The sequence below is a fragment of the Chiloscyllium plagiosum genome, unplaced genomic scaffold (assembly GCF_037043375.1).
Source record: "Chiloscyllium plagiosum isolate Xiang-an unplaced genomic scaffold, Cpla_swu_hap1 HiC_scaffold_33, whole genome shotgun sequence".
Taxonomy (NCBI): domain Eukaryota; kingdom Metazoa; phylum Chordata; class Chondrichthyes; order Orectolobiformes; family Hemiscylliidae; genus Chiloscyllium; species Chiloscyllium plagiosum.
Window position 1 is genome coordinate 2,787,191 of NW_028270171.1, and position 25,878 is coordinate 2,813,068.

Here is a 25,878-nt window from a genome sequence, read left to right on the forward strand (position 1 = left end):
TTTAACAAATTAATTGGAGTGTGTTGAGGGAGAACCGAGTGCTGTGGATAATGGGGAAGTGCTGGATGTGCTGTTACTGGGATTCCAGAGGCAGGTGATAAGCTGCAACCTAAAGGTCTTTGGAACTGAGAAGGTCATGTTAGGGGTGGCACAGTGGGTTGTTGGTTAACACTGCTGTCTCACAGTGCTACGGACCTGGATTTGATTCTGGCCTTGTGTGTCTCTCTGTGTGGAGTATCCACAGTCTCCCTGCGTCTGCTTGGGTTTACACTGGGTGTTCCGTTTTTCTCCCACAGTCCAACGCGGTGTGGGCTAGGCCGAATCGGCACAGTAAGAACGGGGTAGGGTGGGATACTGTTCAGACTCAATGGGCGAAGAGACCTCTTTCTTGACACGAGGGATTCTCTGATCCTTGGTAGGAGGTAACATACTGACCTCGATAGACATTTGGCTCAGGAAGTTGAAATATTGTGCCAATGTAAATAGAACATATAGAACATAGAAGAATACAGCGCAGTACAGGCCCTTGGGCCCTCGATGTTGCGCCGATCCAAGCCCACCTAAACTACACTAACCCACTATCCTCCATATACCTATCCAATGCCCTCTTAAATGCCCATAAAGAGGGAGAGTCCACCACTGTTACTGGCAGGGCATTCCATGAACTAACGACTCGCTGAGTGAAGAACCTACCCCTAACATCAGTCCTATATCTACCCCCCCTTAATTTAAAGCTATGCCCCCTTGTAATACCCGACTCAATACGCGGGAAAAGGTTCATACTGTCGACCCTATCTAACCCCCTAATCATCTTGTACACCTCAATCAAGTCACCCCTAAACCTTCTTTTCTCTAGTGAAAACAGCCCCAAGTGCCTCAGTCTTTCCTCATACGATTTTCCTTCCATACCAGGCAACATCCTGGTAAACCTCCTCTGCACCCGTTCCAATGCCTCCACATCCTTCCTATAGTATGGCGACCAAAACTGCACACAATATTCCAGATGCGGCCGTACCAGAGTCTTATACAACTGCATCATGACCTCAGGACTCCGGAACTCAATTCCTCTACCAATAAAAGCCAGTACGCCATATGCCTTCCTCACCGCACTATTTACCTGGGTGGCAACTTTCAGAGATCTGTGTACATGGACACCAAGATCCCTCTGCTCATCCACACTACCAAGTATCCGACCATTAGCCCAGTACCCCATCTTTTTGTTATTCTTCCCAAAGTGAATCACCTCGCACTTAGCTACATTGAATTCCATCTGCCACCTTTCTGCCCAGCTCTGCAGCTTCTCTATATCCTGCTGTAACCTGCCACATGCTTCCTCACTGTCAACAACTCCTCCGACTTTCGTATCATCCGCAAACTTGCTCACCCAACCTTCTAACCCCTCTTCCAGGTCATTTATAAAAATGACAAACAGCAATGGTCCCAAAACAGATCCTTGCGGAACACCGCTAGTGACGGCACTCCATGAAGAAACTTTGCCATCAACTACTACCCTCTGTCTTCTTCCATCCAGCCAATTCCTAATCCAAACCTCCAACTCACCCTCAATGCCATATCTCCGTATTTTCTGCAGTAGCCTACCATGGGGAACCTTATCAAACGCCTTACTAAAATCCATATATACCACATCTACCGCTTTCCCCTCATCAACCTCCTTCGTCACCTTTTCAAAGAATTCAATAAGGTTTGTGAGGCACGACTTGCCCTTCACAAAACCATGCTGACTATCCTTGATCACATTATTCCTATCCAGATGTGCATAAATCCTATCCCTTACAATTCTCTCTAAGACTTTGCCCACAACAGAAGTGAGACTCACCGGCCTATAGTTACTAGGGCTATCCCTACTCCCCTTTTTGAACAAGGGAACCACATTTGCTATCCTCCAGTCTTCTGGGACTACTCCTGTAGACAAAGAGGACATAAAAATCAAGGCCAATGGCTCTGCAATCTCCTCCCTTGCTTCCCAGAGAATCCTAGGATAAATGCCATCAGGCCCAGGGGACTTATCTATTTTCACCTTTTCCAGGATTTCCAACACCTCTTCTCTACATACCTCAAAGCCATCCATTCTACTTATTTGTGCCTCAGTATTCTCATCGACAACAATGCCCTGTTCCTGAGTGAATACTGAAGAAAAGTATTCATTCAGTGTCTCCCCAATCTCTTCCGCCTCCACACGCAACTTCCCCCTACTATCCTTGACTGGACCTATTCCTACCCTAGTCATTCTTTTATTCCTAACATACCTATAGAAAGCCTTAGGGTTTTCCCTAATCCTATCTACTAAGGACCTTTCATGTCCCCTCCTTGCTGCTTTTAGCTCTCTCTTCAGGTCCTTCCTGGCTACCCTATAACTCTCAATCGCCCCAATTGAACCTTCACGTCTCATCTTGAGATAGGCCGCCCTCTTCCATTTAACAAGGGATTCCAATTCCTTATTAAACCACGGCTCCCTCGCACGACCCTTTCCTTCCTGCCTGACAGGTACATAATTATCAAGGACACTCAATAGTTGCCCCTTGAACAAGTTCCACATATCATTTACACTCTTGCCTTGGAGTCTACTTTTCCAAGCCACACATCCTAAGTCATGCCTCACCGCATCATAATTTCCCTTACCCCAGCTATAATTCTTGCCCTGTAGTACACACTTATCCCTCTCCATCACGAGTGTAAAAATCACCGAATTATGGTCACTATCCCCAAAGTGCTCACCTACCTCTAATTCTAACACCTGGCCTAGTTCGTTACCCAGAACCAAATCCAGTATGGCCTCACCTCTTGTTGGCCTGTCTACATATTGTGTCAGGAAACTCTCCTGCACACATTGAACAAACACTGACCCATCTAACGAACTTGAGCTATAGCTTTCCCAATCAATATCAGGAAAGTTAAAGTCCCCCATAACAACCACCCTATTACTGTCACTCATCTCCTGAATCACCTTCCCAATCCTTTCTTCAATGATTCTAGGACTATTAGGAGGCCTGTAAAAGACTCCTAACAGGGCTGGGTTATTTCAGGTTGGTATAATGTAAATGGGTTATTTCAGGTTGGTATAATGTAATGATGAGTGGTATACCACAAGGATCAGTGATGGAACCTCAACTTTTCACAATTTTTAGAAACAACTTGGATGGAGGGAGGGATGAGATGGTGATGAAATTTGCTGCTGAGTTAAAAGCGTTTAGGAAAGGGAGTCATGGAATGAACATAACAAAGGAAGTTACAAATCACACAACACCAGGTTATGGTCCAACAGGTTTGTTTGGAAGCACTAGCTTTCAGCATGTTGCTCCTTCATCACTGACACCTGAAGAACAACCACCTGATGAAGGAGCAGTGCTCCGAAAGCTAGTGCTTCCAAATAAACCTGTTGGACTATAACCTGGTGTTGTGTGATTTGTAACTTTGTCCACCCCAGTGCAGCAGGGTTCTGAGATACAGAGGGATCTAAGTGTCGATGTGGATAAATCAAAAAATGATGGTGCGATGGTGCAGCAGGTAAATAGAAAAGAGAACACAATGTTCTCGTGAAATGTGAAGGGAATTGAGCATAAATGTCTGGATAAATACCAAAACCTATTGGAGAAACACAGCAGGTCTGGCACATTCCGTGGAACGATAAACAGAGCAGAATGTGTTGAAACCCATCGGAGTGTTCTTCATTATCCCATTTCCATCAATTCTATTTCTCTGTCCATAACTGTTGTCAGACCTGATGTGTTTCTCCAGGAATTTCTATTTGCTGTTTTGTAACCAGGCACTGATCCCTAAGGAACACCACTCCCCACACTCATCCCAGTCTGAGTAATATGCTTTAAGCCACACACTGTGCTTCGTAACCAGCTTGCTATCCATCCTGCTCCTTGTCCCCTGCCTCCACGTGTATTTGAATCATTTCAATAAAGAGCTTTTTAATCCTCATGGACCCAGCTCCCACATATTAGCCCAGTCAATAATGTCCCACACAGAGAGATCTACAAACCATCATCTCGTCCTGAAGCAATCATTTTGATTTTCCTTTCACCGCTTTCATCGGAATCTGAAATGTAAACAAGTTTTTAATGATCAAATGGAAAATGAGTGTGAAATGTTCACAATTGAAAAGAGTGTCCCTGTCACATGTTGCTTTTTGCTCACACTCACACATTGCAGCAGCCACTGAATGGCTCAGCTCACCATGAGCTGCATTCCCATCACTCGAAGGGCCAGCTCTGGGTTGGATTGAGGTCAGCTCATTTCACCAGGAAACTGTGGGTTGAAACCCGGAGTGTCCAGGGTGAGTGTGAGTCTCACTTCCTGCCCGGGGCTGAGATTGTCCTGAAGCTGCACTCTCTGGCCTCCTTGCTCTTCAGGTCCAGGGCCAGTGAGCCGAGAACTGACTCCAGGCTCTGAACTTTGCCAAGGCCAATGGATCACCAGGTATGTCCTGTCATCTAAGACCACACAGTACCAGGCCAAATACTGTCCCGTCAGTCGATTCTCAATGATCGGTGAAGTGATGGAAAGTGTCATCAATACTGCTATCAAGCAGCACCTGCTCAGCAATATCCCGCTCAGTGACGCCCAGTTTGGGTTCTGCCAGGGTCACGCAGCTCCTGACCTCAGTTCAGCCTTGGGTCAAACATGGACAAAGTGCTGTATTCCAGAGGGGAGGGGAGAGGGACAGCCTTGACATCAAGGCTGCATTCGACCAAGTGTGGAGCCCGACCAAATCTGGGGGCAATGGGTATTGGGGGCAAACCCTCCAGTGGTTAGAGTACAAGCTGGCACATAGGAAGATGACCGTGGTTGTTGGAGGTCAGTTATCTCAGCTCCAGGACAGATCTGCAGGAGCTCCTCAGGGCAGTGGCCTTGGCCAACCATCTTATGCTGCTTCATGACTGACCATCACAAGGTCAGAAGTGGGAATGTTTGCTAAGGATTGCAGGATATTCGGCCCAATTCATGACTCCTCAGATATTGAAGCAGTGCCTGTACAAATGCAGCAGGTTCTGGACTGTATCCAGGTTTGGGCGACAAGTGGATGCTGACAGTTGCACCACACAAATGACAGGCAATGACCATCTCCAAGAAGAGAGAATATAATCACCACCCCTTGACATTCAATGCGGAGACCCCACTATCAGCATCTTTGGGGTTACCATTGACCAGAAATTGAACTGGAGTCACCACGTAAACTCACTTGTCACAAGACCAGGTCAGAGACGAGGAATCTGACAGGAGTAACTCACCTCCTGACTCCCTGAACCCTGTCCACTATCTACAAGGGAAAGTCAGGAATTTGGTGGAATATTCCCCACTTGGCTGGATAAATACAGCTCTGACAACACTCAAGATGCTCAACATCATCCAGGATAAACCAGCCTGGTTGATTGGTACCATATCCACAAACATTCACTTCCTCTATCACCAATGCTCAGTAGCAGCGATGAGTACTCGCTACAAGATGCACTGCAGAAATTCACCAAAGATCCTCAGGCAGCACCTTCTAAACCCATGGCCATTTCCATCTAGAAGCACAAGGGCAGCAGTTACATGGGAACACCATTCCCTTCAAGTTCCCCTTCAATCCACTCAGCATCCTGACTTGGAAATATATTGCCGTTCCTTCAGTGTCATTGGGTCAAAATCCTGGAATTCCCTCCCTGAGGACATTTGGGACTATCTACAGCATATGGACAGCAGTGGTTCAAAAGGCAGCTCACCCCCACCTTCTCAAGGGCTGACTAGAGATGGGCAATAACTGCTAGCCCAGCCAGGGACACACATGGCCCCTGAGAGAATAATAAGAAGATTCAAGAAGTTAAAAATCTAAACACATTTCCAGTGTTAATGCAATTGTCAAAGGATTAATCAGCAATTATGTGGTAGAAATAGGGACAGGTTAAAATAGAAATATAGACCCCTTGAGTCTCCACGTGACTCGCTTTTATGAAGAATCATGAACAGAAAGAAGAGAATTTCAGTTCCCCAATCCCAGGAAAGTCATTGCGTCTTGAGCTTGGAATTGCTTCTCCTGAGAATTTGATTCAATTTTCCCCTCAGCCTCCTCACCCACAAACTGAGCTCTCGTCTAAAGTATAGTTCACACTCACACCGTGATTCCTAGCTTTGGATTAGGCAATTGTTCACTCACTGGAATTGTGGTTGTTTCTGTTCCACTTTCCAATCTCATCTGATTCTGAAACAGAAAGAAGAGAGTAAGTGTTGTCCACTGAAGATTATACTTGAAAGAGAAAGATTTGAGAACTGATGACATCATTGATTTCACAGTAATCAATTTTCCTTTCACTGCTTTCTTTGGAATCTGAAATGGAAATGGGTTTTTTGATAATCAAATGGAAAAGGAGTGTGAAATGTTCACAATTGAAAATTGTGTCCCTCTCACACGTTGCTTTTTGCTCACACTCACACATTGCAGCAGCCACTGAAAGACTCTGCTCACCACAAGCTGCATTCCCATCGCTCGAAGGGCCAGCTCAGGGTTGGATTGCGGTCAGCTCATTTCACCAGGAAACTGCAGGTTGAATCCCAGAGTCTCCAGGGTGAGGGAGAGTCTCACTTACATTTTGCACAGATTTTTTATGGAATGTGTGTAGTTCATATTCTTCCCTCATTCTCTTCATTCTGAAATCTCTGAATCCTGGAAATCCCTCCCAAATTGCACTGAGTGGTCCCAAGTCACATCTTAAAACAGACAAAGCTCGAGAAATTCCCAGGACTTGATCAGGTGTATCCCAGAACTCTGTGGGATGCTCAGGAAGTGATTGCTGACCCCCTTGCTGGGATACTTGCATCATCAATAGTTAAAGGTGAGATGCCACAAATGAGCTCCCAGAGGAAGTGATGGAAGCTGGTACAATTAGAACATTTAAAAGGCATCTGGATGGTTACATGAATAGGAAGGGTTCAGAGGAATAAGGAATAAACCGTGGCAAATGTGACTAGATTAATTGAGAATATTTAGTTGGCGAGGCATGGATGAGTTAGACAGAATGGTCTGTTCCAAGCTGCTTTCTCTGTGACTCTTACGGTTGTTCAAGAAGGCAGCTGTTTCTGTAAGTGGCGAGCGACAGTGGTCCCAGCACCGCCCCCTGAGGAATAACACTTCCCACATTGCCTTCAGTCTGAGTAATATGCTTTAAGCCCTCCTCTGTGTTTGTAACCAGCCTGGTCTCCATTCTGCTCCTTGTCCCCTGCCTCCACGTGTATTTGAATCATTTCAATAAAGAGCTTCATCCTCATGGACCCAGCTCCCATATATTAGCCCAGTCAATAATGCCCCACACAGAGAGATCTACAAACCATCATCTCGTCCTGAAGAGATCACTTTGATTTTCCTTTCGCCGCTTTCTTTAGAATCTGAAATGGAAACAGGTTAACATGCAGGTTTAGTTGGCAGACAGAAAGACAAAAACAAAGTTAGCATTCATTTCAAGAGGGTAGAATACTAGAGCAGAGATGTAATGCTGAGGCTGTATAAACAAGTGGTCAGATTGCATTTTAAATATCGTGAGCAGTTTTTGGGTCCCATGTCTAAGGATGGATGTGCTCGCAGAGGAGGGAGTCCAGAGGAGATTTACAACAATGATCCCATAGGCGAGGGGCTTCTCATATGAGCAATGGTTGAGGAATCTGGGTCTGTGCTCGATGGAGAAAGAACAGAACAACTCACAGTACAAGAACAGGCTCTTTATTAACCTGTCTCTCTAGGTTCAATGGTTTAATGTGTCTGGAACCCCAGATCTCTGTGTTCCTCCATTCAATTTCACTTCAGCGTTTTAAAAGAATCTTGTGTCATCCATGTTCTTCCACCTAAAGTCTCACCCTCATTCTCATTATCCTTAAATTTCAGTGACCTGTGTTAGAACACTCACCAATTTTTCAATAGTTTTAATCCATTTACCAATTTTGAATTATGACCTGGAATTTTACAGATGGAATTTGGAACAGCCTGTGGGAGAAAGAAAGGAACAGAACAAACAAGCCTTGTTTGCTTGTGAGAGCAGACCTGGAGTTAAATTGCAGGATGATTCTTGATTAAAGGCATTCCAACAGACACAGTGACCGTAGGAAAAGCATTGTGTTTAAACAGACTGCAGGCGTAGGCGATGAATAAGCTTAGTATCTGGGAATTGGTTCTGCCAAGTCTGGAAGAGACTTGATGTTCAATCAGATGACACATTTTGAATGGGAACTGTGGTCTCAGGAAGAGGTAATCAGACTATCAGTGTGAACACAGAATTAGAATTGCTTTTGAACTGTGTTTTTCAGGAGATGGTTCTGGGCTGCTGCTGAGACAGCAGGCAGATTGGAAAGCTCCCTGCCTAATCTGCTCCACAGTTTCCGGACTCCACAGAGTCGGAAGCTGAGTTTGAAATATCGCTGCTTTCCCATGGGTGAACTCAGAAGATGACCCTGATCAACATTTCAGATATTCAAACAGTGCATAAAAATGCCTGTGAAACAATGTAATCTGAAATGTATCTGAATAATCTAGCCAAGAACAGAGGTTATGAACATGTCCTCAACACAAACAAAACACTCAGTTTGATGTCACCAACAGGTTTGGAATCTATTTCTGAGTCTGAGTCCAACACTGATCCCAGCACGGATCCCGTAGAAACACCATTTCCTACATTCCCCTGCAGTCTGAGTAACTCACTTTTACCCCCCACTCTGAGTTTGCAGTTTTGTAACCAGCTTGCTCTCCATCCTGCTCCTTGTCCCCTGCCTCCACGTGTATTTGAATCATTTCAATAAACAGCTTGTTAATCCTCATGGACCCAGCTCGCATATATTAGCCCAGTCAATAACACCCCACACAGAGAGAGCTACAAACCGTCATCTCGTCCTGAAGCGATCACTTTGATTTTCCTTTCACTGCTTTCTTTAGAATCTGAAATGCAAACGGGTTTTTGATGATCAAATGGAAAATGAGTGTGAAATGTTCACAATTGAAAAGTGTGTCCCTGTCACACGTTGCTTTTTGCTCACACTCACACATTGCAGCAGCCACTGAATGGCTCAGCTCACCATCAGCTGCATTCCCATTGCTCAAAGGGCCAGCTCAGGGTTGGATTGGGGTCGGCTCATTTCACCAGGAAACTGCGGTTTGAATCCCGGAGTCTCCGGGGTGAGGGAGACACCCACGTACAGTTTACACTTAGATTTTATAAGGAATGTGTGTAATCCACATTCCTCCAGCTAAAGTCGAACCCCACACTCCCTTCATACTAAAATCTCTGAATCCTGGAAATCCCTCCTGAACTTCACTGAGTGGTCCCAAGCCACTTCTTAAAACATATAAAGCTGGAGAAATTCCCAGGACCTGATCAGATGCACCCCAGAACACTGTGGGATGCTCAGGAAGTAATTGTTGACCCTCTTGCTGGGATACTTGTATCATTGATAGTCATGTGTGAGTTGCCGGAAGACTGGTGTCTGGTTATAGTACGCTATTGTTTAAGAAAGTTGGTAAGGAAATGCCAGAAAAGTATAGACCAATGAGCCTGATGTCAGTGGTGGGTGAAGTATTGGAGGGGATCCTGAGGGACAGAATTTATATGTACTTGGAAAGGCAGGGACTGATTAGGGCAAGTTCACATGGCTTTGTGCGTGGGAAATCGTGACTGAGCATTTTGAAGAAGTGACAAAGAAGATGAATGAAGGCAGAGTGGGAGATGTTGCCTGTATGGACACCAGTAAGATATTCTGCCTGGTAAACTGGTTAGCAAGGTCAGATCACATGGGATACATGGATAGCTAGCCATTTGAATACAGAATTGGATCGAAGGTAGGATACAGGTGGTGGGGAGCTGCTTTTTGGACTGGACCCCTTTGACCAGCAGTGTCCTGGAAGGATTGGTGCTGGGTCCACTGCTTTTCATCATTTATATCAATCGTTTGGATGTGAATACAGGAGGTATGGATACTAATTTTGCAGATGAGACTAAAATTGATGGTGTAGTGACAGTGAAGAAGGTTAGCTCAGAGTACAATGGGATCTTGATCAGATAGGTCAAATGGGCTGAGGAGTGGCATAGATTGGGTTGGGATATCTGGTCGGCATGGACAGGTTGGATCGAAGGGTCTGTTTCCATGCTGTACATGACTATGACTATGACTATAACTTAAACAAATGTGAGGTGCTGCATTTTGGTAGGATAAATCAGGGCAGGACTCATACACTTAATGTGAAGATTGTGGGGAGTATTGCTGAACAAAGGGACCTTGGGGTGCATGTACAGAGCACATACAGGGTCCTGTGAAAGTGGAGTCACAGGTAATTAGGAACAGAAATTGGAACAGAAGTTAGGCCATTCAGTCCATCAAGCCTGCTCCACCATTCTATCGTGGCTGATACATTTCTCAACCCCATTCTCCTGCTTTCTCCCTGAAATCCCTGATCCCCTTGATACTCAAGAACCTCTCTATCTCAGTCTTAAATATACTCAATGCCCTGGCTTCCACAGCCTTCTGTGGCAGTGAATTCCATAGATTCCCCATTCTCTGGCTGAAGAAGTTTCTCCTTATCTCTGTTCTAAAAGGTCTTCCCTTTAATCTAAGGCTGTGTCCTTGGGTCCTAGTCTCCACGACCAATGGAAACATGTTCCCAACATCTACTCTGTCCAGGCCATTAATTAATCAGTTTTTGTCAATTAGATCCCCCCTCATCCTTCTAAACACCATGGAGTATAATCCCAGAGTCCTCAAAAGTTCGTCATATGTTAAGTTTTTCATTCCTGAGACCATTATCGTGAACCTCCTCTGATCACGCTCCAGGGTCAGTACACCTTTCCTGAGACAAGCCTGCACACAATACTCCAAATGTGGTCTGACCAGAGCCTTATAGAGCCTCAGAAGTACAAGCCTGCTTTTATATTCGAGTCCTCTCAAACTAAATGCCATCATTGCATTTGTCTTCCTCACTACTGACTCAACCTGTAAGTTTACCTTGAGAGAATCCTTTACTAGAATTCCCAAGTCTCTGAATTTTCTCTCCATTTAGAAAATAGTTCTTGCCTATATTCTTCCTGCCAAAGAGCATGACCTCACACTTTCCCACACTGTATTCTATCTGCCACTTCTTTGCCTGCTCTCCTAACCTGTCCAAATCCTTCTGCAGCATTCCAGCCTCCTCAATGCTACCTGTCCCTGTACTGAACTCTGCATCATCTGCAAGCGTAGCCAGAATGCACTCAGTTCCTTCATCCAGATCGTTAATGAAGAAAAGGTAGACAGGATAGTGAAGAAGGCTTGATATGCTTTCCTTTATGGGTCAGTGTATTGAGTATAAGGGTTGGGAGGTCATGTTGCGGCTGTGTAGGACGTTGATTAGGCCACGTTTGGTATATTGGCCTGCCAGCTATAGGAAGGATGTTGTGAAACTTGCAAGAGTTCAGAAAAGATTTACAAAGATACTGCTGGGTTGGAGGGCTTGAGCTATAGGTAGAGGATGAATAGGCTGGGGTTATTTTCCCTGGAGTGTGGGAGGCTGAGGACCAACATTATAGAAGTTTAAAAAATCATGAGGGACAGGGATGGCTAAATAGACAAGGTCTTTACCCCTGAGAAGGGAGCCCAAAACTAGAAGGCATAGGTTTTAGGTGAGAGGGGAAAGATTTAAAAGGGACCTAATAGGCAACATTTTCGTGCAGAGTGTGTCTCGTGTATGGAATCAGCTGGCAGAGGAAGTGATGGAAGCTGGTACAGTTCCAACATTTAAAAGGCATCGGGATGGTTACCTAAATAGGAAGGGTTCAGAGGAATATAGGCCAAATGCTGGCAAATGGGACTAGATTAATTCAGGGTATTTAGTTGGCATGGATGAGTCAGACTGAATGGTCTGTTCCATGCTGCACATCTCTATGACTCTAACAGTTGTAATTCAAGAAGGCAGCTGTTTCTGTAAACGGTGACCAACTGTGATCCCAGCACCAACCCCACCGAAACAACACTTCCCACAATGTACCCAGTGGGCGGACGGTGGCACAGTGGTTAGCACTGCTGCCTCACAGCGCCAGAGACCCGGGTTCAATTCCCGCCTCAGGCGACTGACTGTGTGGAGTTTGCACATTCTCCCCGTGTCTGCGTGGGTTTCCTCCGGGTGCTCCGGTTTCCTCCCACACTCCAAAAATGTGCAGATTAGGTGAATTAGCCACGCTAAATTGCCTTTAGTGTTAGGTGCAGGGGTAAATGTAGGGGAATGGGTCTGGGTGGGTGCGCTTCGGCGGGTCGGTGTGGATTGTTGGGCCGAAGGACCTGTTTCCACACTGTAAAGTAATCTAAAGTAATATAATCTAATCTAATCAGTCGGAGTAACATGCTTTAATCCCTACTCTGCGTTTTGTAACCAGCCTGTTGGTTACAGGCCACTAAAGGTTTGAATAATTTTCAACTCCATTCTCCATCCTGCTCCTTGTCCCCTGCATTATTGAATCATTTCAATAAAGAGCTTGTTAATCCTCATGGACCCAGCTCCCATATATTAGCCCAGTCAATAACACCCCACACAGAGAGATCTACAAACCGTCATCTCGCCCCGAGCCGATCACTTTGATTTTCTTTTCTTTGCTTTCTTTGGAATCTGAAATGCAAACGGGTTTTTGATGATCAAATGGAAAATGAGTGTGAAATGTTCACAATTGAAAAGTGTGTCCCTGTCACATGTTGCTTTTTGCTCACACTCACACATTGCAGCAGCCACTGAATGGCTCAGCTCACCATGAGCTGCATTCCCATCACTCAAAGGGCCAGCTCTGGGTTGGATTGGGGTCGGCTCATTTCACCAGGAAGCTACGGGTTGAATCCCGGAGTCTCCAGGGTGAGTGCGAGCTTCACTTCCTGCCCGGGGCTGACATTGTCTCTAAGCCGCACTCTCTGGCCTCCTGGCTCTTCAGGTACAGGAACAGTGAGCTGGGCACTGACTCTGGGCTCTGAGCTTTGGCTTTCCATCCAAGGTCAATGGATGCAAACAGCTTCCCAGAATCAATAGGACAATCATCAATAGATTATTCAGCAGTGATTGTTAGAAACAGAGACAGATTAAAACAGAAATGTAGATTCCTTGAGCCTCCGAATGACTCGTTCTTTGTGCAGAATCTGGAATAAAGAGAATTTCAGTTCCCCAATCCCCAGGAGAGCCTCTGTGTCCCATTATCAGAATAGTTTAAACCTGTCTCGCTGGTTTTAATGATATTTAAACCTGTAACTGTGATGCGTTGTTGAAAGATGATGATAAATACCTTTAGGATTAGGCGCACTCTCATTCTCCGCTGAGTCTGAAAGAGAGATCAGGATTTCAGTTTCCAGAGCACATGTTCCAATATCCAAATGGTTTTCAATGCTCCCACTCCCACTGTAAACCCTCCCCCCACACTCAGCACTTGGGCAGGGGTCAGTTCCCAATTGTTTCAGTTGGAGCCATTAGTTGTGATCTGTCAGAAATCATGGAGTCAGGGAACGTTTCAGAGGACTGAAAAGTGGCTAAGGTAACAACCCTGTTTAAGAAGGGAAGGAGACAGGAGACAGGAAACTATAGGCCAATTAGCCTTACCTCAGTTATTGGTAAGACTTTGCAGTCCATTATTGAGGATGAGATTGTGGAGTACTTCGGTATGCATGGTAAAATAGAGCTGAGTCAGCACAGCCTCATCGGGGCTGGTCATGCCTGACAAATCTGTTAAAGATCTTTGAGGACGTAATGACCACATTAGAAAAGGACAGCCAGTGAATGTGATCAATTTGGATTTCTGGAAGACCTTTGACAAGGTGCCACATAGGAGGCTGCTAAATAAGACAAGAGCTCACGGTGTTACCGACAAGGAACTGGCATGGTTAGAAGATTGGCTGACTGGAAGACAGTAGGATGAAATGAGTCTTTATCAGGATGGTAGCTGGTTACTAAAGGGGTTCCGCAGGACCACAACTATTCACATTATACATTAATGATCCAGACGAAGGATCTGAGGGCAATGGTGTATACGTGTGCAGATAGGTGGAGGGACAGGTAATGCTGAGGAAGCAGGGAGGCTGCAGAAGGACTTGGACAGGCTAGGAGAGTGGACAAAGAAGTAGCAGATGGAATACAATGTGAGAAAGTGTGAGTTTATGCTGTTTTGCAGGAGGAAGATACGCATAGAGTATTTTCTGAATGGGGAAAGGCTTTGGAAATCTGAAGCACAAACGGACTTGAGAGTCCTAGTTCAGAACCTGCTTAAGGTTAACATGCAGGTTCAGTTGGCAGATAGGAAGACAAAAATAAAGTTATCATTCATTTCAAGAGGGGAGAATACTAGAGCAGAGATGTAATACTGAGGTGGTCAGATTACATGTTAAAGTTTGTGAGCAGTTTATGGGCCCCATATCTAAGGAAGGATGTGCTGGCACAGAAGGGGGTCCAGAGGAGATTTACAACAATGATTCCTTGGATGAAGGGCTTCGCATGCAAGGAATGGTTGAGGAATCTGGCTCTGTGCTTGATGGACAACGAACAGAACAACTCTCAGCACAGGAACAGGCCCTTTATTAACCTGTCTCATGAGATTCAATGGTTTAATGTGTCTGGAACCCCAGATCCCTGTGTTTCTCCATGCAATTTCAATTCAGTATTTTAAAGGAACCTGTGTCATCCATGTTCTTACACCTAAAGTCTCACCCCCACTCTCATTATCCTGAATAGCAATGACCTGTGTTAGAACTTTTGCCAATTTTTATTCTTTTATCAATTTTGAATTGTCAGCTGGAATTGCCTCGTGGAATTTGGAACAGCCTGTGGGAGAAGGAAAAGAACAGACCTGGAGGTAATTTGCAGGATGATTCTTGTGTAAAGGCATTACAACAGACACAGTGATCCTGGGAAGAGCATTGTGTTTAAACAGACAGCAGGAGTTTGGTGATGAATGAGCTTAATATCTGGCAATTGGTTCCGGCAAGTATGGATGAGACTCGATCTTCAAGCAGATGGCATATTTGCAATGGTAACTGAGGTCTCAGGAACAGATGATCAGTCTATCCGTGTGAAAACAGAATTAGAATTGCTTTTGAACTATGTTTTCTGGGAGATGGTTCTGGGCTACTCCTGAGACAGCAGGCAGATTGGAAAGCCCCTGCCTAATCTGCTCCATCAGCTTCCGGAATCCCACAGGGCACGAAGCTGAGTTTGAAGTATTGCTGCTTTCCCCTGGGTGAGCTCAGAAGGTGACCCTGATCAACATTTCAGAAAATCAACCAAGGACTCCAAATTGGTGCCTGTGAAACGATGCAATCTGAAAGGTACTTCAATAATTTGTCCAAGGACAGAGTTCATGATCATCTCCTCAATACTGACTAAACACTCTGTTTGATGTCACCAACAGATATGGAATTCTATTTCTGATTCCCAAGTCCAAGTTTTTTCTGTAAATGGTGACCAAAAGTGATCCCAGCACTGATCCCTGAGAAGCATCACTTCCCACACTCCCCCCAGGCTGACTGACTCACTTTTACCCCTACACTGTATTTGCTGTTTTGTAACCAGCTTGCTCTCCATCCTGCTCCTTGTCCCCTGCCTCCACGTGTATTTGAATCATTTCTCTAAACAGCTTATTAATCCTCATGGACCCAGCTCCCATATATTAGCCCAGTCAATAATGGCCCACACAGAGAAATCTACAAACCATTATCTCGTCCTGAAGCGATCACTTTGATTTTCCTTTCACTGCTTTCTTTAGAATCTGAAATAAAAATGGTTTAGAAACAATGGCAGATTAAATCAGAAATACAGATAGCTGAATTCTCCAAGTGACTAATTTTTTCTAGAGAATCTGGAATAGAAAGAAGAGAATTTCAGTTCCCCAATCCCCAGGAGAGGCTCTGTGTCCCATTGTCAGAATTGCTTTAAACCTATCCCTCCTGTTGTACTGATATTTAAATCTGTAACTGTGACATGTTGTTGAAAGATGGGGATAAATACCTTTAGTATCAGGTGCACTCTCATTCTCCGCTGAGTCTGAAACAGAGGGAACAGGATCTCAGTTTCTGGATGACATGTCTCGATATCCAAATGGTTTGCAGTCATCTCCCTCCCAGTGCAAACAAACCCGACACTCAGCAATTGGACTAGGGATAGCTCCAAACATAAGTTGAAGCTGAATTTCAGACCATTACTTGGTGATCGTAACTCTTTTATTCCAAAGTTAATGGAGACCGAAAGCAGGGATTTTGAGGACAGTATCTTAACATGTGTCAGAGGGAAGCTGTTGAGAGTAAGTGATTAAAAGCAGGAAGCTGGACACTTGGGCAGGTCAGCATAATGCCAGCAGTGTTACTGTGTACATGGAGGATATGCAGCCCATTGTGTCTGCACACCTCTCCAAATAACCAGCATGGCTTCAAGTCCTTCTCCTGCCTTTTCCCATTCACCTCACACATCCTTCTCTATTTTAGTTATCATCCACTGAATGCTTTAGGGCGAGACACCAAAGTCTTGAGACAGAGAGGGTAATGATGTTTAACCAATTAATTGGAGTGTATTGAGGGAGAACCATGTGCTGTGGATAATGGGGAGGTGCTGGATGTGCTGTTACTGGGATCCTAGAGGCAGGTGATAAGCTGCAGCATCAAAGGTCATTGTGGAAAATAAATGCCCATGATAGGGGTTCACATGGTGGTGCAGTGGTTAGCACTGCTGTCTCACAGCACCAGGGACCTGCGATCGATTCAACCCTTGCTGACTGTGTGGAGTTTGCACGTTCCCTCTCTGTCTGCATGGATTTCCGCCAACTGCTCTGGTTTCCTCTGACAATCCAAAGATGTTTACGTTAGGAAGATTAGCCATTGTAAATACAGAGAGAGAGTGAGATAGTCTTCAGAGGGTGTGTACAGACCTTAAGGGCCAAATGGCCTCTTGGTGAGATCTTGGGATTCTATGTAGGAGCTGTCATGCTGGGATGGGTAGATGGTTGGCTAATGAACAGCAAGTAGAGAGTCATCATAAATGGGTCATTTCTGTTCAGTAAGATGTAAAGTGGTGTCACAGGGATCAGTGGTGGGACCTCAACCTTTCACCACTTATAGAAAGGATTTGGATGGACGGAGGGACGATACAGTGACTAAATTCACAGCTGAGTTAAAAATGTGGAGGAAAGGGAGTTCCAAAGTGGTCACAACAAATGAAGAAAGGGATAAGGGGAGGTTTATGAGTGCATGAAGACCAGGCAAATGGAGTATAGTGGGAAAAAGCTGAAATCGTCCATTTTGGCAGAATATATGTGATGAAAGAATCACATGCTGTAGATGGTGAGAGATCGTAGATCTGTGAGGCACAGTGGGATCTGAGTATCCGTGCGGAAATAAATATTTAAAAAATGTAGGTATGTGAATGCAGCAAGTATTTTGGAAGGAGAACACAATGCCCTTGTTTAATGTGAGGGAAATTGAACACAAAAACCAGTAAATATTGTAGAAACTCAGTAGGCAGTATCTGTGGAGAGAGAAATAGAACTAAAGTGTTGAGTCCAGTCTGACTGTTCTCAAGAACTCCATTTCCCTCAATTCTATTTCTCTGTCCATAACTGTTGTCAGACCTGCTGAGTTTCTCCAGGACCTTCTATTTGCTGTTTTGTAACCAGCTTGCTCTCCATCCTGCTCTTTGTCCCCTGCCTCCACATGTATTTGAATCATTTCAATAAAGAGCTTGTTAATCCTCATGGACCCAGCTCCCATATATTAGCCCAGTCAATAACGCCCCACACAGAGAGATCTACAAACCATCATCTCGTCCTGAAGCAATCACTTTGATTTTCCTTTCACCGCTTTCTTTGGAATCTGAAATGGAAACAGGTTTTTGATGATCAAATGGAAAATGAGTGTGAAACGTTCACCATTGAAAAGTGTGTCCCTGTCACATATTGCTTTTTGCTCACACTCACACATTGCAGCAGCCACTGGATGGCTCAGCTCACCACGAGCTGCATTCCTGTCACTTGAAGAGCCAGCTCAGGGTTGGATTGGGGTCAGCTCATTTCACTAGGAAACTGCGGGTTGATTCCCAGAGTCTCCAGGGTGAGTGAGTCTCATTTTCCGTCTGGGCTGGAGACTGTCCCTAAGCTGCACTCTCTGGTGTCCTGGCTCTTCAGATACAGGTACAGTGAACCGAGCACTGACTCAGAACTCTGAGATTTGGCTTTCCATCCATGGCCATCAATCGCCAGGTGTGTCCTGACCTAAAAGAGCAGGAAAACTCCAGGTCAATTACCATCCCATAAGTCTAATCTCAATCATCAGTGATGGAAAGTGCTATCAAGCAGCACCTGCTCAGCAATAACCTGCTCAATGACGCCCAGTTTGGGTTCTGCCAGGGCCACTCAGCCTTGCTTCAAATATGGAATAAAAGCTGAATTCCAGAGGGGAGGTGAGAGTGACAGCCCTTAACATCATGGGTGCATTCAACCAAGTGTGGTATATAGGAGCCCGAGCAAAACTGGAATCAATTGGTATTAGGTACAAATTCTCCTCTAGTTGGAGTCAGGCTTGGCACATGGAAGATGGTTGTGGTTGTTAGAGGTCAGTCATTTCAGTTCCAGAACATCTCTGTAGGCATCCCTCAGGGTCATGTCCTAGGATCAACCATCTTCAGCTACTTCATCACTGGCCATCATAAAGTCACTAATGGGGATGTTCGTTGATGATTGCAGAATATTCAGGCCCCTTCATGACTCCTCAGATACTAAAGCAGTCCATGTTCAAATGCAGCAAGATCTGCACAATATCCAGGCTTGGGCTGACAAGTGGCAACTACCATTCATACCGCACAAAGACCAGCTACTGACCTCTCCAATCAGAGAGAATCTGCCCCTTGACATTCCATAGAATCATTGAGCTGGACAGCATGGAAACAGATCCTTCAGTTCAACTCATCCATGCTGGCCAGATATCCTAAATTAACCTCGTCCCATTTGCCAGCATTTGTTGAATATGCCTCTAAACCTTTCCTCTTCATATACACATTCACTGCTGGGTCAGACAGCTGGGCACATTTACTTCTCCATTTGTTTCACTTCCCACGTCTTCTCTGCTTTGACTCTCTTTTTTCCTCCTTTTTTAAAGTGCTGTTGTTTGATCTCTTCTTTTTCTATAGTGTCATAGATCTGCACAGCATGGAAACAGATCCTTCGATGCTGAATTTCCCACTATTGACATCCTTGAGGTTACCATTGATCAGAAACTGAACTGGATTCACCACAGTAAACACACTTGCCACAAGACCAGGTCAGAGGCTTGGAATGCAGCAGTGAATAACTCACCTCCTAACTCCCCGCACCCTGTCTAACAGCTCCAAGGTACAAGTCAGGAACCTGATGGAATATTCCCCAGTTACCTGGATGGGTGCGGTTCCAACAACACTCAAGAAGCTCGCCATCATCCAGGATAAAGCAGCCTGGTTAATTGGTACCACTTCCACAAACATTCACTTCCTCCACCACTGTTGCTCAGTTGCAGCAGTATGTACTATCTCCAATATGCAGTGCAGAAATTCACCAAAGATCCTCAGCCAGAAACTTCCAAACCCACGTCAACATCCATCTAGAAGGACAAGAGCAGTAAATAGATGGGAACAGCACAGCCTGCAAGTTACCTGCCAAGGAACACACCACCTTCACTTGGAAATATATTGCCAGTCATTCACTATTGCTGGGTCAAATACCTGGAAATCCCTCTCAGGGCATTGTGGAACTGTTTGCAGCGCATGGGCAACAGTGGTTCAAAAAGGCAGCTCACCTCCACCTTCTCAAGGGCTGACTGGGGATGGGCAATAAGTGCTAGCCCAGCCAGGGACACACATGGCCCCTGAGAGAATAATAAGAAGGATCAAGAAGTTAAAAATCCAAACACATCTCCAGTGTTAATGCAATTGTCAATAGATTAATCAGCAATTATGTGGTAGATATAGGGACAGGTTAAAATAGAAATATAGACCCCTTGAGTGACTCGCTTGTTATGAAGAATCATGAACAGAAAGAAGAGAATTTCAGTTCCCCAATCCCAGGAAAGTCATTGCGTCTTGAGCTTGGAATTGCTTCTCCTGAGAATTGGGTTCAATTTCACCCTCTTCACACACAAACTGAGCTCTCGTCTAAAGTATAGTTCACACTCACACCGTGATTCCTAGCTTTGGATTAGGCAATTGTTCACTCACTGGAATTGTGGTTGTTTCTGTTCCACTTTGCAATCTCATCCGATCCTGAAATAGAAAGAAGAGAGTAAGTGTTGTCCACTGAAGATTATACTTGAAAGAGAAAGATTTGAGAACTGATGACATCATTGATTACACAGTAATTGGGGGGAAAGGGGCAGGGATTGAGGGATTGTGTATGTCCCACACTGACCCCATGCTGACCTCTCCTGGGTGATGGGACCGGTTTGGTTTGGACTTTGTTCCTGAGACATCACCTCAGGGTTCAAATAATCCAGGATCTCAATCCAGAACCTGGACTGGATCTGGAGGGGCCGTCCGGGTCTGCACTGGGATTGGATTGGAATCAAGTAGCAGCAGACGCGAACCCCATTCCTGACTCGGGATGATGTGATACTCAAATCTCTGTGAAGTACCTGCGGTCTCTGCAGAGTGACTCTCCTTCTCGGAGGATCAGGGATAGAATGAAAAGAATTTCAGTTTCCCAGTCCCAAGACAGCCTCTGTGTGGCACATTATCAGAATAGTTTAAACCTGTCCCTCTTGTTGTAATGATATTTAAATCTGTAACGGTGACGTGCTGTTGAAAGATGGGTGTAATTACCTTCAGTATCAGGCGCACTCTCATTTTCTGCTGAATCTGAAACAGAGGGAACAGGATTTCAGTTTCCAGAGCACAGATTCCAATATCTGCATGGATTTCAAAGATACCCCTCCCACTGCAAACAGCTCCAAGACTCAGTATTTGGGCAGGGGACAGCTCTGGATTTAGGTTTGAGGGGAATTGCAGAATATTACTTCTTGAGTCTAACTCTTCAATTCAAAAGAGAATAATTTTAAAAGCTGGATATTATGGACCACTGGGTTAACATCTGTCACAGAGAAGGGGTTAGGAGCAACTCTTTTGGATGTTACAGCATAACACTTATAAAGGTTCAAGATCATAACAGCAGTGAATCAACCTCAGCAAGGCCACTCAGTATTTTTGGTCTGCAGTGGCTCTTTGAATGATGATTATGACTTTGTGCCATTCTTTGCCTTTTCTGAATGCCCTTCAGATTTTGTTCTGTTGAAATAGTGATCTCTAGAATGCTTTAGGGAGAGTCAACAAAGTCTTGGGACAAGGAAATCATGTTTAACAAATTAACTGGAGTGAATTGAGGAAGTATCATGAGCAATGGATGATGGGGAAGTGCTGGATGTGCTCTTACTGGGATTCCAGAGGCATGTGATAAGATGCAACATCACAGGTCATTGTGGAAAATAAAATTTCATTAAGGAAGAGGTAATATGCTGGGATGGGTAGATGATTGGCTAACAAACAGGGAATAGAGGGTCATCATAAATGGGTCATTTCTGGTTAGTGAGATATAATGAATGGGGTGCCACAGGGATCAGTGCTAGAACCTCAACTTTTTACAATTTATATAAAGGACATGGAGGAAGGGACCAAAAGTACAGTGACTAAATTCGCTGATGAGTTAAAAGTGGGAAGGAAAGGAAGTTGGGAAGCAGACATAACAAAGGAGAAAAGGGATAACAGGAGATTAATGAGTGCATAAAGATAAGGCAAATGGAGCATGTCTGAGAACACATGAAATCATCCTTTATGATAGAAAAAAAATGAAAGAAGGACATGATGTAGATGCTGAGAAATTGCAGAGCTCAGAGATGCAGATGGATTTGAGTGTCCAAGTGGATAAATCAAAAATGTTGGTGTGGCAGTACCGCAAGTAATTAGGAAAGAGAACAGAATGTCGTCATCTATTGTGAGAGAAATGAAACACAAATGTCAGGATAAAATCCAAAATATATTGGCAGTATCTGTGGAGAGAGAAAAACAGAGCTAAAGTGTTGAGTCCAGTCTGACTGTTCTCCAGAACTCCATTTCCCTCAATTCTATTTCTCTGTCCATAACTGCTGTCAGACCTGCTGAGATTCTCCAGGAATTTCTATTTGCTGTTTTGTAACCAGCTTGTTCTCCGTCCTGCTCCTTGTCCCCTGCCTCCATGTGTCTTTGAATCATTTCAATAAACAGCTTGTTAATCCTCATGGACCCAGCTCCCATATATTAGCCCAGTCAATAATGTCCCACACAGAGAGAGCTACAAACCATCATCACGTCCTGAAGCGATCACTTTGATTTTCCTTTCACTGCTTTCCTTGGAATCTGAAATGGAAACAGATTTTTGATGATCAAATGGAAAATGAGTGTGAAATGTTCACAATTGAAAAGTGTGTCACTGTCACACGTTGCGTTTTGCTCACACTCACACATTGCAGCAGCCACTGAATGGCTCAGCTCACCATGAGCTGCATTCCCATCACTCGAAGGGCCAGCTCAGGTTTGGATTGGGTCGGCTCATTTCACCAGGAAACTGCAGGTTGAATCCTGGAGTCTCCAGGATGAGGGAGAGCCTCACTTTCTGCCAGGAAGCCGCACTCTCTGGCCTCCTGGCTCTTCAGATACAGGAACAGTGAGCCGAGCACTGACTCTGGGCTCTGAGCTTTGGCTTTCCATCCAAAGTCAATGGATCCAAATAGCTTCCCAGAATCATTAGTACAATCATTAATAGATTATTCAGCAATGATTGTTTAAAATAGGGACAGATTAACACCGAAATATCAATACCTCGAGCCTCTGACTGACTTGTTCTTTGTGCTGAATCTGGAATAGAAAAAAACAGATTTTCAGTTCCCCAATCCCAGGAGAGCCTCTGTGTCCCATTGTCAGAATAGTTTAAACCTGTCCCTCCTGTTTCAAAGCTATTTAAATCTGTAACTGTGACATGTTTTTGAAAGTTGGGGATAAATACCTTCAGTATCAGGTGCACTCTCATTCTCCACTGAGTCTGAAACAGAGAGAACAGGATTTCAGTTTCCAGAGCACACGTTCTGATATCCAAATAGTTTTCAATGATTTCTCTCCCACTGTAAACCCTCCCCCCACCCACTCAGCACTTGGGCAGGGGACAGCTCCCAAATGTTTCAATCAGTTACATTGTTGGTGATCTTTCAGGGATCACTGGAGTCAGGGAGAGTCCAGAGTCAAGAGTTATAGCTGGGGGCAGGGAAATTATGATGCAGTGAGACACGACTTCGGATGCGTGGCTTGGAAAAGTTGGCTTCAAGGCATGGGCACAATTGATATGTGGAGCTTGTTCAAGGAGCAACTATTGAGTGTCCTTGATAAGTATGTACCTGTCAGGCAGAGAGGAAAGGGTCGTGTGAGGGAGCCGTGGTTTAATAAGGAATTGGAATCCCTTGTTAAATGGAAGAGGGCGGCCTATGTAAAGATGAGGCGTGAAGGTTCAATTGGGGCAATTGAGAGTTATAAGGTAGCCAGGAAGGATCTGAAGAGAGAACTAAGAGCAGCAAGGAGGGGACATGAAAAGTCCTTAGTTGGTAGGATTAGGGAAAACCCAAAGGCTTTCGATAGGTATGTCAGGAATAAAAGAATGACTAGGGTAGGAATAGGTCCAGTCAAGGATAGTAGTGGGAAGTTGCGTGTGGAGGCTGAAGAGATTGGGGAGACACTGAATGAATACTTTTCGTCAGTATTCACTCAGGAACAGGACATTGTTGCCGATGTGAATATTGAGTCACAATTAATTAGAATGGACGGCTTTGAGGTATGTAGGGAAGAGGTGTTGGAAATTCTGGAAAGGGTGAAAATAGATAAGTCCCCTTGGCCTGATAGCATTTATCCTAGGATTCTCTGGGAAGCAAGGGAGGAGATTGCAGAGTCATTGGCCTTGATTTTTATGTCCTTGTTGTCTACAGGAATAGTGCCAGAAGACTGGAGGATAGCAAATGTGGTTCCCTTGTTCAAGAAGGGGAGTAGGGATAACCCTAGTAACTATAGGCCGGTGAGTCTCACTTCTGTTGTGGGCAAAGTCTTAGAGAGAATTGTAAGGGATAGGATTTATGAACATCTGGATAGGAATAATGTGATCAAGGATAGTCAGCATGGTTTTGTGAAGGGCAGGTCGTGCCTCACAAACCTGATTGAATTCTTTGAGAAGGTGACTAAGGAGGTAGACGAGGGTAAAGCGGTAGATGTGGTGTATATGGATTTTAGTAAGGCGTTTGATAAGGTTCCCCATGGTAGGCTACTGCAAAAAATACAGAGGTATGGCATTGAGTGTGAGTTGGAGGTTTGGATTAGGAATTGGCTGGTTGGAAGAAGACAGAGGGTAGTAGTTGATGGTGAAGGTTCATCTTGGAGTGCAGTTACTAGCGGTGTTCCGCAAGGATCTGTTTTGGGACCATTGCTGATGTCATTTTTATAAATGACCTGGAGGAGGGGCTAGAAGGATGGGTGAGCAAGTTTGTGGATGATACGAAAGTCGGTGGAGTTGTTGACAGTGAGGAAGGATCTGGCAGGTTACAGCGGGATATAGATAAGTTGCAGAGCTGGGCAGAAAGGTGGCAAATGGAGTTCAATGTAGGTAAGTGTGAGGTGATTCACTTTGGTAAGAGTAACAAAAAGATGGGGTACTGGGCTAATGGTCGGATACTTGGTAGTGTGGATGAGCAGAGGGATCTTGGTGTCCATGTACACAGATCTCTGAAAGTTGCCACCCAGGTAAATAGTGCGGTGAAGAAGGCATATGGCGTACTGGCTTTTATTGGTAGAGGAATTGAGTTCCGGAGCCCTGAGGTCATGTTGCAGTTGTATAAGACTCTGGTGCGGCCGCATCTGGAGTATTGTGTGCAGTTTTGGTCGCCATACTATAGGAAGGATGTGGAAGCACTGGAACGGGTGCAGAGGAGGCTTACCAGGATGTTGCCTGGTATGATAAGAAGATCGTATGAGGAAAGGCTGAGGCACTTGGGCTGTTTTCATTGGAGAAAAGAAGGTTTAGGGGTGACTTGATAGAGGTGTACAAGATGATTAGGGATTTAGATAGGGTCGACCATGAGAACCTTTTTCCACGTATGGAGTCAGCTATTACGAGGGGGCATAGCTTTAAATTAAGGGGTGGTAGGCATAGGACAGATGTTAGGGGTAGATTCTTTACTCAGCGAGTCGTGAGTTCATGGAATACCCTGCCAGTAGCAGTGGTGGACTCTCCCTCTTTATGGGCATTTAAACAGGCATTGGATAGGCATATGGAGGATAGTGGGCTAGTGTAGGTTAGGTGGGCTTGGATCGGCGCAACATCGAGGGCCAAAGGGCCTGTACTGCGCTGTATTTTTCTATGTTCTATGTTCTATGATTGGAAAATGGCAAATGTAACCTTGCTGTTTTAGAAGCAATAGAGGCAGAAGACAACAAACTATAGGCTGGTTAATCTAATGATCATTGGTAAGGTTTTTCGCTCCATTATTAAGGATTAGTTTGCAGAGCACCTGGAACTGCATGATAAAATTGGGCTGAGTCAGCATGGCTTCATCAAGGGGAGGTGATGACTGGTATATGTGTTAAAAATCTTTGAGGAGATAATGAGCAAGTTAGAAAAAAGGAGAGTCAGTGGACATGATGTATTTTGATTTCCAGAAGGCCTTTAACAAGGTACTGAACAGGACGCTGCTAAATAAGATAAAAGCCTGTGGTGTTAGGGGCAAGATACTGGCATGGATAGAGGATTGGGTGACTGGCAGAAGGCAGACAGCAGGGACAAAGAGGTCTTTTTCAGGACAGCAGCCCATGACTACTGGAGTTCCGCAGGG

General features: G+C 44.8%; 1 protein-coding gene across 6 annotated transcripts in view; it reads right to left on the reverse strand.

Annotated features, from left to right (window-relative positions):
• LOC122542090 (uncharacterized) overlaps positions 1-25,878 on the reverse strand; it is a 164,394-nt gene that overhangs the window by 90,459 nt on the left and 48,057 nt on the right. For all 6 annotated transcript variants that reach the window (XM_087978196.1, XM_087978195.1, XM_087978201.1 and 3 more), the window contains exons 19-32: positions 23,019-23,054; positions 22,835-22,870; positions 22,316-22,372; positions 20,807-20,842; positions 20,207-20,251; positions 17,779-17,835; positions 15,983-16,018; positions 15,687-15,743; positions 13,275-13,310; positions 12,560-12,616; positions 8,870-8,926; positions 7,333-7,389; positions 6,164-6,208; positions 4,010-4,066 (exon numbers count right to left, since the gene is read on the reverse strand). In XM_087978196.1, the coding sequence (XP_087834322.1) occupies positions 4,010-4,066; positions 6,164-6,208; positions 7,333-7,389; positions 8,870-8,926; positions 12,560-12,616; positions 13,275-13,310; positions 15,687-15,743; positions 15,983-16,018; positions 17,779-17,835; positions 20,207-20,251; positions 20,807-20,842; positions 22,316-22,372; positions 22,835-22,870; positions 23,019-23,054 (669 nt within the window). The remainder of the gene's footprint in view (positions 1-4,009; positions 4,067-6,163; positions 6,209-7,332; positions 7,390-8,869; positions 8,927-12,559; positions 12,617-13,274; positions 13,311-15,686; positions 15,744-15,982; positions 16,019-17,778; positions 17,836-20,206; positions 20,252-20,806; positions 20,843-22,315; positions 22,373-22,834; positions 22,871-23,018; positions 23,055-25,878) is intronic.